We start from the raw sequence: 12,370 nt of genomic DNA, 5'->3' as shown, positions 1-12,370 counted from the left end.
TCTATAGTGTACAGGACAGGCATGTAAATTGTTCGAAACAACCTACCTTAATGGTAAAGGTGGAATAAATGCCTGGGTCAGTCTACCTATAGATAAAGGACATGATAGACTTACAAAAGGGTGCGTATGTGGGGTCGTGGAGAAGGCGGTGATTGGCTTGGTTCTTATACTGGGCCTCAGACCTAGGAAGTGTGGACGGGAAAGATTTCGCCCGGTTGGCAACAAGGATAAGTTCTCTTGTGGGAAAAGTAACACACCTCTGCAAAGTGTATCAAATTATGGCTGTTACTCCCTGTTCCGTGAAGGGAACTACGAACGCGTCAGGAAAGGAACTCCGTGAAGTTCTGGTCAGCCTGTGAAGACTGACGGGCATAGTTTTCAGAATAAAATAAACCTTTTAATGAAATGTTTACGAAAACTTACATTCGCATATGACTTTCTGGTCTGTGGCTGTAGCTAGTGCATGATACACCTATTTCCTATAATGAACTTGTTGAGTACGCTCGTACTCATCCCTCTTTGAATCCCCTGCTTAGTTATGGAGTCACCGAAGGAGAAACTACCGTGGAACTCGAAGACAAAGGAGTCAACTACAACAAGATGGAGAACCCAATCAAGGAAGTCAGTGAAGTCAACTTCTACGTCAGCGATAGTGGAAACTTAGATTAGTAATAGAAGGAAACATTTCTCCTAGTCCTAGCACCTAAGTAGCTAGAAATCTATAGCAAGCCAAGTATCTCTAGAGGTAGAGTTAGCAATAAGTTAGACTACAAGTCGTTCTTCTGGAGCTTTATTTACAGTTTTACCTCACTGTAAAGTAGGAGACTATGTTGATCTTCTGTAAACAGTTCGTAGACATGCCTTGGACTCGCATATGTTTCTGTTGTACCACTCTAAGGGATGTAATACAAGTGAAACGATTTGCTGGGTCACCGCACGTTTGCACATAGATCCATAATGATTGCCCATACAGGGCAAGAGCGGCTTCATGTCGGACAAGCTCGGCTTCACGTTGGCGGCCATTTTTGTTTTCAAGACATTGTTGACCGGCCACATGACATGGTTGACCACTCTCCACCATTTGGACCGTTTTTGACGTTGCAGATTTTCATCTAGTAGAATATATGGTATTTTTTATTTCCTCTGTCCCAAATCAATCGACGGAGATTTGTCTAGATATGTACGTATCTAGATGCGTTTTAGTGGGTAGATACATGAGGAGAGATAGAAACGATGATCATAGATATTATTTATTTAGACAGATTAGGAGATATTTATTTAGATAGATTACAATATTTATTTGGATATATTGCGATATTAATTTAGATAGATAGAGATGATGATATCCATTTATTACTCGACGTAAGATGGGGGTTGCGTAGAGTAATGTACACAAGAACAACTGACGACGAGCTCAGGGCATGCAGACAGGGAAAGGCGAAGGCAAAGGCTACCCGCATAGACCCACAACGGCGTCGCGTCACACGTGCCACGTGATCGGCGGCAATACGTTGTCCCGTCGGGTCAGAAATAAAAGGGCAGAGGGCTGGCTACGCTCCACTGTGTGCCTTGGAGTAGAAACCGCCATTGTCTCCACCGCTTCCCTCTCCTCCCGGACAACTCATCTCGATTTCCATCTCCCCTCTCCCTTCCCTGCGGCGAGACTAGCCGCGCTCCGCCCCCAAACCCTATCTCCCCCCCCCCCCCCCCGCCCGCCGGTGGTCCGCTGCCACGGGAACAGAGAAGAGGAGCTGGGCCTGCGTCGATCGCCAACCACCGCGCACGCTGCCCTCCCCACCCAACTTCCCCTTCCGCAATAAATTTCCCCTACCAACCTCCTCAGTCACGCGCCGCTCATCCCCGCGGCGTGGCCTCGACGAGCAGCTCATCCGCTCCGAAAAGATATGTCAAGGTCGTCCGAACACATCAACTAGATCCCCCCACCGCTTCCTTAAGAGCACTACAACAGTGCCACTCATGTTAAAACAGGTGGAAATATCAGCTTGACTAAACTTTGAGGTTTTAGTTTTAGAGAGGAAAATTACCTAAGCTTTTGTGGCGACGATCATACAGGTGGCTCATTTTAGGATTGCTAGGCCCCTGCCAATACCTAGACAATTCCATCCTAGAGCCCTGATGGCTCTAGTGCCGCCTTAAAGTCTGGTGCCACTCCTTGTATGTCAGAAGCTGACAAATCTTCATTCAAATGCACCAGCCAGATGGGGCTTGATGCATGGAAAATGCATACATGAACTTTGCACTTTATTGGAACATATTACCACATATTTGTATCTTATACAATGTTTCTCATGTTTTATGATGTTTTAGGGGATTTTCTAAATAATTCCCTCTCCCTCGGTTCTAATTCTATTTGGTAGAAAATGTCTCTTTTAGTGTTTTTGACTTTACAGGAGCTACGGGACTCGAAAAAGGGCAAGGTCAGGGGCCATGCTTCAGAAATTTTGAGACGAACAAGATGGGCTGAAGAGGGACACAAGGACGTCAACAGGCTGGGAAAGAAACCTGGTGGCGCGCCTTCCCTCTCCGGGCGCGCCACCTATGCTCTTTCCCATCTCGAGCGTCCGTTTCGTGTGATCTTTTTGCCCACCAACTTATTTTGACCTAAAAACCACTATATATGACCCCCGGGGGTTTCGGCGAGGCTACGGTGGCATAGATAAAAAAACACATAAACAGAGAGTCAGCAGGTCGCAGCCGGCGGAGATCGAAGGGGGGAAACGCTGCCGAACTCGCCTCTGATAGACTCCACCCCTCCTCCGGTGTGGGCATCATCAGCATCTTCATCATATTCATCACCATCTACAACAACACCATCTTCATCTACCACTTTTAATCTGTTGGCAAACATGATGTGTGAGCCAATATATTGTTTTTCCCATGATCTCTATGTTGATGTTTGAGTAGTGACTTGTAAATGGAAATTGTGAGATAGTTTGTGATGGTTCCATATAAGTATTTGGTGTCTTCTATGATGATGTTTTGTACTGATATATGAGTGCACACATATGTTGTGGGGTGCATAAGGTTGTTCCCGTTGCATGTTGATAGGATGAGGGACATCTGGAGCCTGACAGAAATCATGTGCCAATTCTTAGATGCATGTTGTATTAATTCATGGTTAATCAAACGGGGGGGGGGGGGGGGGGTATAACTATGGGGATCTTTAAACTTACAGCGGTGGTTGAACTTTATGTCTTAATAATTCCTTTATTTGCTCATACATATGGTCTTAGGATCAATCACTAGGGCCGTTGTGGGTATACTTCATAGGTGTACCATCGACAATGCCTAGATCAGGCAAGCCCGGGTGGCCCATAGACGGTGATTGGTGGCACATGGCCCATCGGGCGGCCGAGTTGCTGTAGATCAAGAAGGATGAAGTCCAGCCCGGGAACAGGAAGCCGGATCCACCGACCGACCCTGGAAGTCGGATCCGGTCTGGCCCATCAGGGGTAGCCAGATCCAATACGACGTATAAGGAAAGGCGGATCCTTGACGTACACGGCAATGTAATATACCATATTTAGGCAACTTGTATTCCGGCTAGGACTCTCCATGTAAACCCTAGATCTGTGCGCCTTTATAAGCCAGATCCTGGGAGCCCTAGAGGCACAACCACAACTCATTGTAACAACGCGAAAGCCCCATATAATTCCAGACAAGCAACAGTAGGCCCTATCATCGTGCAGGTGTTACGAAGCTAGGTAAATCGCGTACCACCGTCCCGAGGACTCTCCGCCCGATGGCCCCTACTTCTTCTCCCCCTCATGAGGATCCCTCCTCCGAGGTACCGTCGAATAGGCAACGACAAGGGGTGTATTGGCACATGTATATGGCTTCACCTATCCATGGCTCCTCTCTAGAAGAAACTACAAAACACTATCTTTATGCTTCACTAATTATGACAACCACACAAATGAAGTGGCAATTTGCTAGAACAATTACTCTCTCAAGTTACTCCACTTCACTTCATCTCATTTACTTTATTGCACTTTACTTTTATTGCATTAGTTTTACTCATTCCATTTTAATTTCAGCACTTGTATTTTCATAGTAAAAACCTCTTCACACACACACACCATATCTCCTAACTTTACACAGAAGGCCATATAAGTGGGTTATAGGGCTTTAGAGAATAGATAATTTACCTTCAGTTCCTCGTGGGTTCAACACTCAAATACTTATCAAATTGTACTGCGGTGATCCCATGCACTTGGGGGTTATCAGGGCTACACGGTCCAACGAGGGCATCATGTAGGACTCCAGCTTATGCACCACCCCCTTCGCATTCGAATGGAGAAGTGTGGAGAGCGTGTAGTAGCAGTTGGTCAAATCTAGGATTTTTCCTTATCGACTAGTGAACATATGGAGAAAGTGGGGAGTGCGGGTTGTAGAAGTGCGTGATTTAGGGTTTGAGTGGGAGCCGTGGGACGGACGGAGTGTGAAGTTGGGACTAGGATAAAGGTACATAGGTTTGTCTTATAGGCCCTAGAATAATTGCGGCCAACTATGTTTTAGCGTATTTTGTCTTTTTTAACTACACTAGAGTGAAATTTTAAATCTCTATGTAGAGTTGCAAGCACTATAACTATCTACCGATGAGAGTATATATACAACTATTTTTGTTTGTGTCCTTAGTTCTCCACATTTCCAATTCAAATTTGTACTCCGGTATATCCACATTCGAATCCGAGATGGATCAATATCCGCTCAACGTCTGAATCCAAGAAAAATTATGGTAAAGGATATGGTACGACCAAAATCTGATCCGATCCGTTTACACCCCTATCCGACAAACTCGGCTTCGTGTTGGTGGTCATTCTTGTCTCCAAGACAATGTTGACCGGTCAGCAGAACACAGTTGACCACTCTCCACCATTTGGCCTGCTTTTGACGTTGCAAATTTTCATCTAAAAGATACGACATTTTTTTTTAATATTTCCCCGTTTCAAACTAATCAATGCAGGTTTTTCTAGGCACACATGTATCTAGACGCGTTTTAGTGCGTAGACCTATAATGATCGTCCATAAAGGACAAGCTCCTCGGATTCGTGTTGGTGGCCATTATTGTTTCCAGACGTTGTTGTCCAGTTAGTTAGCATGACACGATTTTCATCCAGAAGAAGTCACAATTTTTGTTATTTCCTACATTTCAAATCAATCGGCGCAGATCTGTTTAGGTACGCATGTATCTAGACGTGTTTCATTGCGTAGATAGAATGGTGAACGGAGTAATTGTTTATATAGATAGATTATTAGAAGATATTTATTTATTTAGATAGATTACGATATTTATTAGGACATATCGCGGCATTAATTTGGATAGATAGAGATGAGGATATCCATTAATTACTCGACGTTAGATGGGGGTTGCGTAGCGTAATGTACGCATGAACAGCTGACGACGAGCTCTCAGGGCAGGCAGGGAAAGGCCAAGGCTAGGGGCATAGACACAGAGCGGCGTCGCGTCACGCGTGCCACCTGATCGGCGGCAGCCGCAGGCCGCCGTCCCGTCGGGTCATAAATAAAAGGGCAGCCAGGCTAGCTGCTCCTCCGCTGCGCTGCCTGCCCCGGAGTAGAAAGAAACCGCCATCGTCTCCCGGACTACTCACCTCGATCCCCCCCTGCCCCGCCGCGAGGCTAGCCGCGCTCCGCCCCCAAAACCCTAGCTCCTCCCCCGCCCCGCCCGCCGGTGCTCCGCCGCCGCGCGAGCAGGGCCTCCGCCGATCCCCAACCACCGCGCGCACCGCCCCACCCAACCTCCGCTCCTGCAATAAATCTCCCCACCACCAACCTCCGCGGCGGCGGCACCGACGCCACCGCGCCGCTCACCCCCGCGGCGCGGCCTCGACGAACAGCTCACCCGCTCCCCCATGGACGGGTCCAAGGCCCCGAGCGCGGCGGAGGAGGCGGGGGACGGGTCCCAGGGGGGCGCTCGCGGGGACACGAGCAAGTCGCCCGCTGCCCAGGACGGCGGCTCCAGCTCCGGCGCCGGGTCCTCGAGGGTGCCCGCCGCCTACGGCTCCTACGACAAGTCGCCGGGGGCCAAGCCCAGGGTCACCTTCCACGATCCCACCATCCCGCGCCCGCAGGATCAGTACAAGATCATGGTCAACAACCACAGCGTGCCCTTCGATCATGTCTGGCTAGACCAAACCGAGGACGGCAGGCCTATCCACCCCTTGGTCAGTGTTTCATCTCGCTTCGCTTCGTTTCGTTTCGTCCGTTAGTTGGTTGGTTTTTCCATGGAATCCGTTAGTTAGTTAGTTATATCTGTCTGTTTCTTTTTTTCTTTGGCTTGGTTTGTTCGGCTTGGAGAACCCTTGGATCCAACTGGGAGTTGAAACTGTAATACCTGGAGAGATTTCTTTGTTGTATCGGTAGTCAGCAGTAATTGGTATCAACAACACGTAATTGTATCTGATCAAACGCTAATGGTCCTTTTCAGTCCCTTGGTTTCTTGTGGTTTAGATTCTGTGGAATGAGCATAAAAGCAGTTCCATCTTGTTTTCAATTTTGGGGGGATGCATCACATATGTACATGGACTCCACAACATGGGGCCATGATAACATGTCTCTTTATTCTAGAGTGGAAGTTCGAGATGCCATTTGCATTCAGAATAGCAGAGATGCATACATTTGCTTATCCTTTTTTGCTGGACAATTCATTACTTAGCTCGAAAAGGACCAAAAAAGTAAGAATCTAGTTTCTTACAAGACAACTTATGTGGCCGTTGGTTTTTGAAAAGGTAAAGGCTCAGGAATCTCCTCAATATAGATTGACCTGTACCACTTAAAAAGTGGTATGGTGTTCTGCTTTTCCAACTCATGCCTGTTTGTTCTGAGTTGTACATTGATTGGCTTGTGTGCATGTACTAAAAACTGATGTAAATATACTTGTCTTGTTGCAGGAAAAACTAAATGCGGAACAGTTTATTGACAGAAATGCTCCTGAAAGTGAACCAGTAAGGCCAGCTGATGTAGAGGATACCCCGTTTACGCTAGTAGAAGACCAGAAAGGCTTGACAGCATTAGTTAACAAGTTGAAGGATGTAAATGAATTTGCTGTAAGCATTTGTAATTAAGTATTGTTTAAATTTCAAATTGATATATATCGTACTTGTTTGCTGCCTACATTGTCCTGTATTAAATTTCAACTTTTCAAGTCTGTAGTCTCGCGTTCCATGCAGTTCTTCTTGGAATTAAAAGAAAATGCTTCTGTTGACATTTGTTCCTGCTGTCAGAATTTATACTATGCTCATAAGCCATGCTGTAATTTTGTCAAAGTAATCCAAGTGGAACATGGCTGAGTTTTTGTCATATGGTAGCTGTTGTGGGCTCTAATTGAGTTTGTCAGGCATATCCACTATTGAGAGAAGTCTTAATCCATTCTACTTTAGAATTCAATGAAATCGATATATTATAGTCTCTTCTTACTTATGCTGGGTAGTTACTTCCATTGGTTCCCTTCCCTGCCTTGTTTTACAGTCGGATTACACTGAACTGTCTTCCTGCCATGAATTACACATCTTAAATATAAACAAAATTCTATTTATGTACTTTTATGCTTGGGTCATTTGGCTTGGAACAAGACAACTTCCAAGGCCTTGGTGACTGCTAGTAACGTAACATTTGCTTCATTTTGTGTGCTGTTTTCAGGTCGATTTGGAGCATAATCAGTATAGATCATTTCAGGGTTTGACCTGCTTGATGCAAATTTCAACAAGAACAGAGGACTTCATTATTGATACCCTTAAGCTACGCATAATAATCGGTCCCTACTTGACAGAACATTTTAAAGATCCAACCAAGAGAAAGGTTTTCTTTGACTATCAGATTATGTCGGTCTTTACGCACGTAAATATCCTTTTAATCCTTTTCCCATTTGTTCTTGGGAAAATAGATAATGCACGGGGCAGATCGTGATATAATGTGGCTCCAACGGGACTTCCGACTATATGTGTGCAATCTTTTTGACACAGGACAGGTACTGGTTAAAATAGGACTGCTAATACCATGATTCTTGATTGTGTGTTTCTGTTTGTCTGTTACTACATTCTCCTCTGAAAGCTATTTTTTGTCATATTAACTTAAGTGTGACTTTCCGGTCCAACACCGATCAGGCTTCAAGGGTCTTAGAGATGGAGCGAAACAGCCTAGAATACCTATTGCGTCACTTTTGTGGAGTCACAGCAAATAAAGCGTACAGCTCATTTACCCATGAATTCTGGACTGATCTTCTTTATTATTTGTTGTGAGATTTGTTTCTGACCAAAGTAAGCATTTTCTTGTAGATATCAAAATGCAGATTGGAGGTTAAGGCCACTCTCTGCTGAAATGATCAAGTATTGTGCATATAAACCATATATTCCATGCCCTTTAGTTTAGTCGTTGTCATTTCTTTCTCACTATTTATGTCTATATATTCATTTGAGATTACCCCTGCACAGGTATGCTAGAGAAGATACACACTTTCTGTTCTATATATATGACTTGATGAGACTTAGACTACAACAGGAGTCTACATCTGAACGGGATCTTCTTCTAGAGGTTAAACTTATGCTCTATTGTTTTCCTTTTGGTTTTGATATGTTGAATTCATATAAATGAGCATTGTTTGATGGTGCTTGCTTCCTTGAATCAACCCTTAATTTAGAACTAACAGAGCTTAAAAATAGGCAAGTTGCCACATGATATGTGGTGTCCTTTGTATTCACACAAATCTGTGATCTGCATTTACTGATGATTCAGAACCAACTTATTTTCATTTTTGGCTGACAACTGTATAGGAACGGGCATTCTGATCTGTAGTTTTTGGTTACCGCAGGTTCAAGAGCGCAGTAATGAAATTTGCTCACAGTTGTATGAAAAGGAGCAGCTGACAGATAAATCTTATCTCCACATATACGGGTTTGTGTGCTGTTACTTTCAATTGCTAAACTTGGTTTCTTTTCAGGGAAATCATTTTTTTATATTCAAAATATGTGCTTCACCTTCATAATGTGTGTGCTTATCCCATTAACTCGAGTGTGTTACTACAGGTTGCAGGATCATGAATTGAATGCAAAGCAGCTGGCTGTTGTTTCTGTAAGAAATTACATTCTTCGTTATGTATCCCTCATTATTATTCTGTTTTGAATAGACTTGGCATGGTAACATATTATGTGGCACTTTCCTTATAGATGGTTTTATAGTTGTCTGGTATCAAATTATCTGTTGATCGACTGCTAGCAAGATTCAATAACTTTTGACCACTTAAGTAATCTGGAGTAGTATGCAATGGAGTATAAAAACTTTGTTTATTCTATCGAGCTAGAATTATTCAATCTGCATTCGCATGAAATGACACTACGGTAACATTCTTTTCATACTCAGGCTCTATATGAATGGAGAGATTTCGTAGCTCGTGAACAAGATGAGAGCACTGGTTATGTATTGCCAAACAAGGCTTTGATTGAGATAGGTATTACTGATTTCTTTGAATCTTGCTGTGCTGCAAAACTTTATGTATTGGCTTGGCTAACTCTTCTTTTAAATTCAAAAGCAAAGAATATGCCTACAACTGCTGAAGATTTGCGAAGAATCGTGAAATCAAAATATCCAGTTGTTGATGCTAATTTCAATCTAATTTTGGAAATCGTATGGGATGCAACTGAAAATTCTAATGCCTTTGAAGCAATAGCTGAGCAATTAAAGAAGGTCCAGCTTGGGCAGGTCAGTTAGGCTGAATTTGTGTATTTTATTTTCTCATTTATGTGTTAAGAGTGATAATGGGTATAACATTGGTGCTTAAGGACTTACTTTGAAATGTATGTAATCTTTTGCAGTTAGACTTGAATAATATACTGGACACTGGTGAAGTTATTGAAATGGCTCCTAGGGGTGCTGATAATGTTAGGATCAGTCTTGATTCAGCTGATCAATATTCCGTAGCTCCTTCATCGACTGCAAATATCAGAGTTACTTCTAACAGTATGGATAATGTTAGGATCAGTTTTGATTCAGCTGATCAATATTCTGTAGCTCCTTCATCGACTGCAAATATCAGAGTTACTTCTAACAGTACGGATAATGTTAGGATCAGTCTCGATTCAGCTGATCAATATTCTGTAGCTCCTTCATCAACTGCAAATATCAGAGTTACTTCTAACAGTACGGATAGTTTTACTACTGATGCTACTTTGACTGGTAGCATGTGGCTACACGACAAGAAGAAAACCATACCATCATCTGAAATTAAGACCTCCAGGACCCTATCAGGCCTGAGTAGACCATTTAGTAAGGAAGCGATGAGCAATAATAAGCAAGTGAGACATATTTTTAGTATCTGTAATTTCTGTATTCTTGTGGGGTATTTGATTATAGATTTTTTTTTTTCCTTTGCAGGAGACTTTTGGAGCTCTGGTAGCCGATCCAATACCTGTCATGCAGACACCTGTCATGCAGACACCTATCATGCAGACAGGTTACTTTGGAGGATATTCAAATGAGCAGGTATATGCTCACAAGCCAGAATAGTGATTTTGGGGTGTTTGTAAATGTTCATTTAAAATACTTAATATTTGCTTATTGATGTATTTTCTTTTGCACTGCTGTGACGAGTTACAGATAGCACATCCTTGGTCTTGTGCCAGTCCGACACTTGGTGCCAATTTTTCTGAATATTTGCCTGTAGTTCTATTGATTATCAATATAGATTTTGCAAAGGAAGCATTCACTGTAGGTTGACTTTAGTATTGATAGGAAAGAATATATGCCCGTACATTTGCAAGTTGCCCTTTCAGTTCTGTTAACTCTTATAAGTATTGGAAATGATTGTGACTTTGTGGCGTTGTGTGGCATTGCAGGCTCAAAGCGATGTTGAGTCTTCAGCTTATTACTACACCCAGTTTCCAGAATATAGCAGTTCTGGTGGGTGGAGCCCTCAGGAGCTTCAGGGCATACCGACCTCTGGGTATCATGATGGTTGTTATTACGGCCATCAACCATCGATAAACCAAAGCAGTACAGGAACAGGTCAGCCTGCTGCTAGAAATAATGCAGGGGGTTTCCAGGACTGGAGGAAGCAACAGTCTTCACCTCATCCGTGGCAACCCAAGTGATACTGCTCCGCCTATAACTGTGGCACATAAAACCCCGCTGATTCATCCTGTTGTGCAGAAAGTAGTTATAGAAAAAGAGATTAGAAAACTGAGCCGGTTGGTTTTCGGGACTAACAGAAATGCGAGAATAGCCTGTAACATTTGAGTCGTTGACTGTATGTAGATGCAGGACATGGAAGCTGTCATCTGAACTGTGTCTGTATGTAACAACTGAGACATGGTGTGGTGTGCCATGGTGGATACTGAACTTGCACAGGTGGTATACTGTAAAACTGGTACAGATAGCAGAGGCTAAAGAGGAAACCAAAACTTTAGATACCATTGCTCTCTTTCTTTGTGTGTTCTTTTGATTGTATTATCATATCATGCCAATTGCTAAAGAAAAAAAGTAGGGTCGAGCTGGTATGAATATGTCTTACCAGAATCTTATTAGTAGTCATCTTGGACGGGAGTGAAGAGTGATTGTCTTGTTTGTTTTGGCAGTAGATAAATTGTATACTATTCAACACAAAAGTTAAACATCTCGTGCCTCGAATGCGCAAATGTGCCTAGCTTGCTCACCAAGAGTTGAGTTTAAAATGGCAGCTAGTAGGCTCTCCGGGTCAAATCGCACCACTCTCAGATTCTCCAAGAAGCAGAGATCGTGTTGGCTACTTGTACTACTGGCAGTCTATTCCGTAGCAGCAACGCCCGTTCTAACAAGGTGCTAGAAAAATACAAGTGGTATGAGTAGTATTTTGCTTCAAATACATTAGTTGTTATCTTTGACGACGGTTGCTGCTGTGGTGCGCTGGTTCTTTAGGACCTTAGCACGACGACTTTTCGTTTTTCTACAACAACAAGCTCTACTACGATAAGTTTTGCCCGACTCTGGTGATGGAGGGGCGAGGACAGCGGCGCGCCTTTGACTCGCGTTAGTGTTTGTAATCGTCGCTAGGTGGTCCAAAGACCTACTTGTAGTTTTTATTACTTTACTATTGATAACTATTAGTAGATCGGTGGAATTTTCACAAAAAATAAATACATTAGCAGCTTCTTTCTCGCAAAACTTTGTTGCACTTCCTTGTAAAGTCACCATTTGTTCCACATCAACAGGTGTGTATAGTCATGCAAAATTATGTCGGAGTTGGGACTATCAGTATTACTTCCTCTATTCCATCAAAAGTGTTTTAATTTTGTTAAAATTTGGATGATATATCTAAAGATGTATGATCCAAATTTTTGAGAGATTGTTGGTGAGAAGGAGG

The 12,370-nt window shown here is 43.3% G+C and overlaps 1 protein-coding gene across 3 annotated transcripts; it reads left to right on the top strand.

Annotated features, from left to right (window-relative positions):
• Positions 1–5,459: 5,459 nt before the first annotated feature.
• Positions 5,460–11,444, top strand: LOC127296786 (protein RRP6-like 2). 3 transcript variants are annotated; one of them, XM_051327003.2, is made up of 14 exons: positions 5,462–6,206; positions 6,933–7,088; positions 7,681–7,839; positions 7,925–8,008; positions 8,145–8,224; positions 8,316–8,366; positions 8,472–8,571; positions 8,849–8,931; positions 9,063–9,108; positions 9,397–9,484; positions 9,566–9,735; positions 9,849–10,328; positions 10,408–10,515; positions 10,869–11,444. In XM_051327003.2, exons 1-14 carry the CDS (start codon positions 5,895–5,897, stop codon positions 11,121–11,123), a joined length of 2,172 nt encoding a protein of 723 aa, XP_051182963.1. In that variant the 5' UTR covers positions 5,462–5,894; the 3' UTR covers positions 11,124–11,444. The 3 variants fall into 3 exon arrangements, with proteins under 3 accessions (XP_051182964.1, XP_071675552.1, XP_051182963.1); XM_051327004.2 differs by lacking the exon at positions 9,849–10,328 and having other exon boundaries at positions 5,460–6,206; XM_071819451.1 differs by lacking the exons at positions 8,145–8,224; positions 8,316–8,366; positions 8,472–8,571 and having other exon boundaries at positions 5,461–6,206.
• Positions 11,445–12,370: the final 926 nt, after the last annotated feature.

Source organism: Lolium perenne, chromosome 4 (genome assembly GCF_019359855.2).
Source record: "Lolium perenne isolate Kyuss_39 chromosome 4, Kyuss_2.0, whole genome shotgun sequence".
Lineage (NCBI taxonomy): Eukaryota > Viridiplantae > Streptophyta > Magnoliopsida > Poales > Poaceae > Lolium > Lolium perenne.
The sequence above is the reverse complement of the archived record's forward strand: the minus strand, read 5'-3'. Positions and strand labels throughout refer to the sequence as shown.

Bases quoted from the DNA above. Each gene is read 5' to 3' on its own strand.
- LOC127296786 (XM_051327003.2), top strand. From the start codon at position 5,895: ATGGACGGGTCCAAGGCCCCGAGCGCGGCGGAGGAGGCGGGGGACGGG. The intron at 7,089-7,680 runs GTAAGCATTTGT...TGCTGTTTTCAG, and splicing joins AGGATGTAAATGAATTTGCT to GTCGATTTGGAGCATAATCA. The intron at 8,572-8,848 runs GTTAAACTTATG...TGGTTACCGCAG, and splicing joins AACGGGATCTTCTTCTAGAG to GTTCAAGAGCGCAGTAATGA.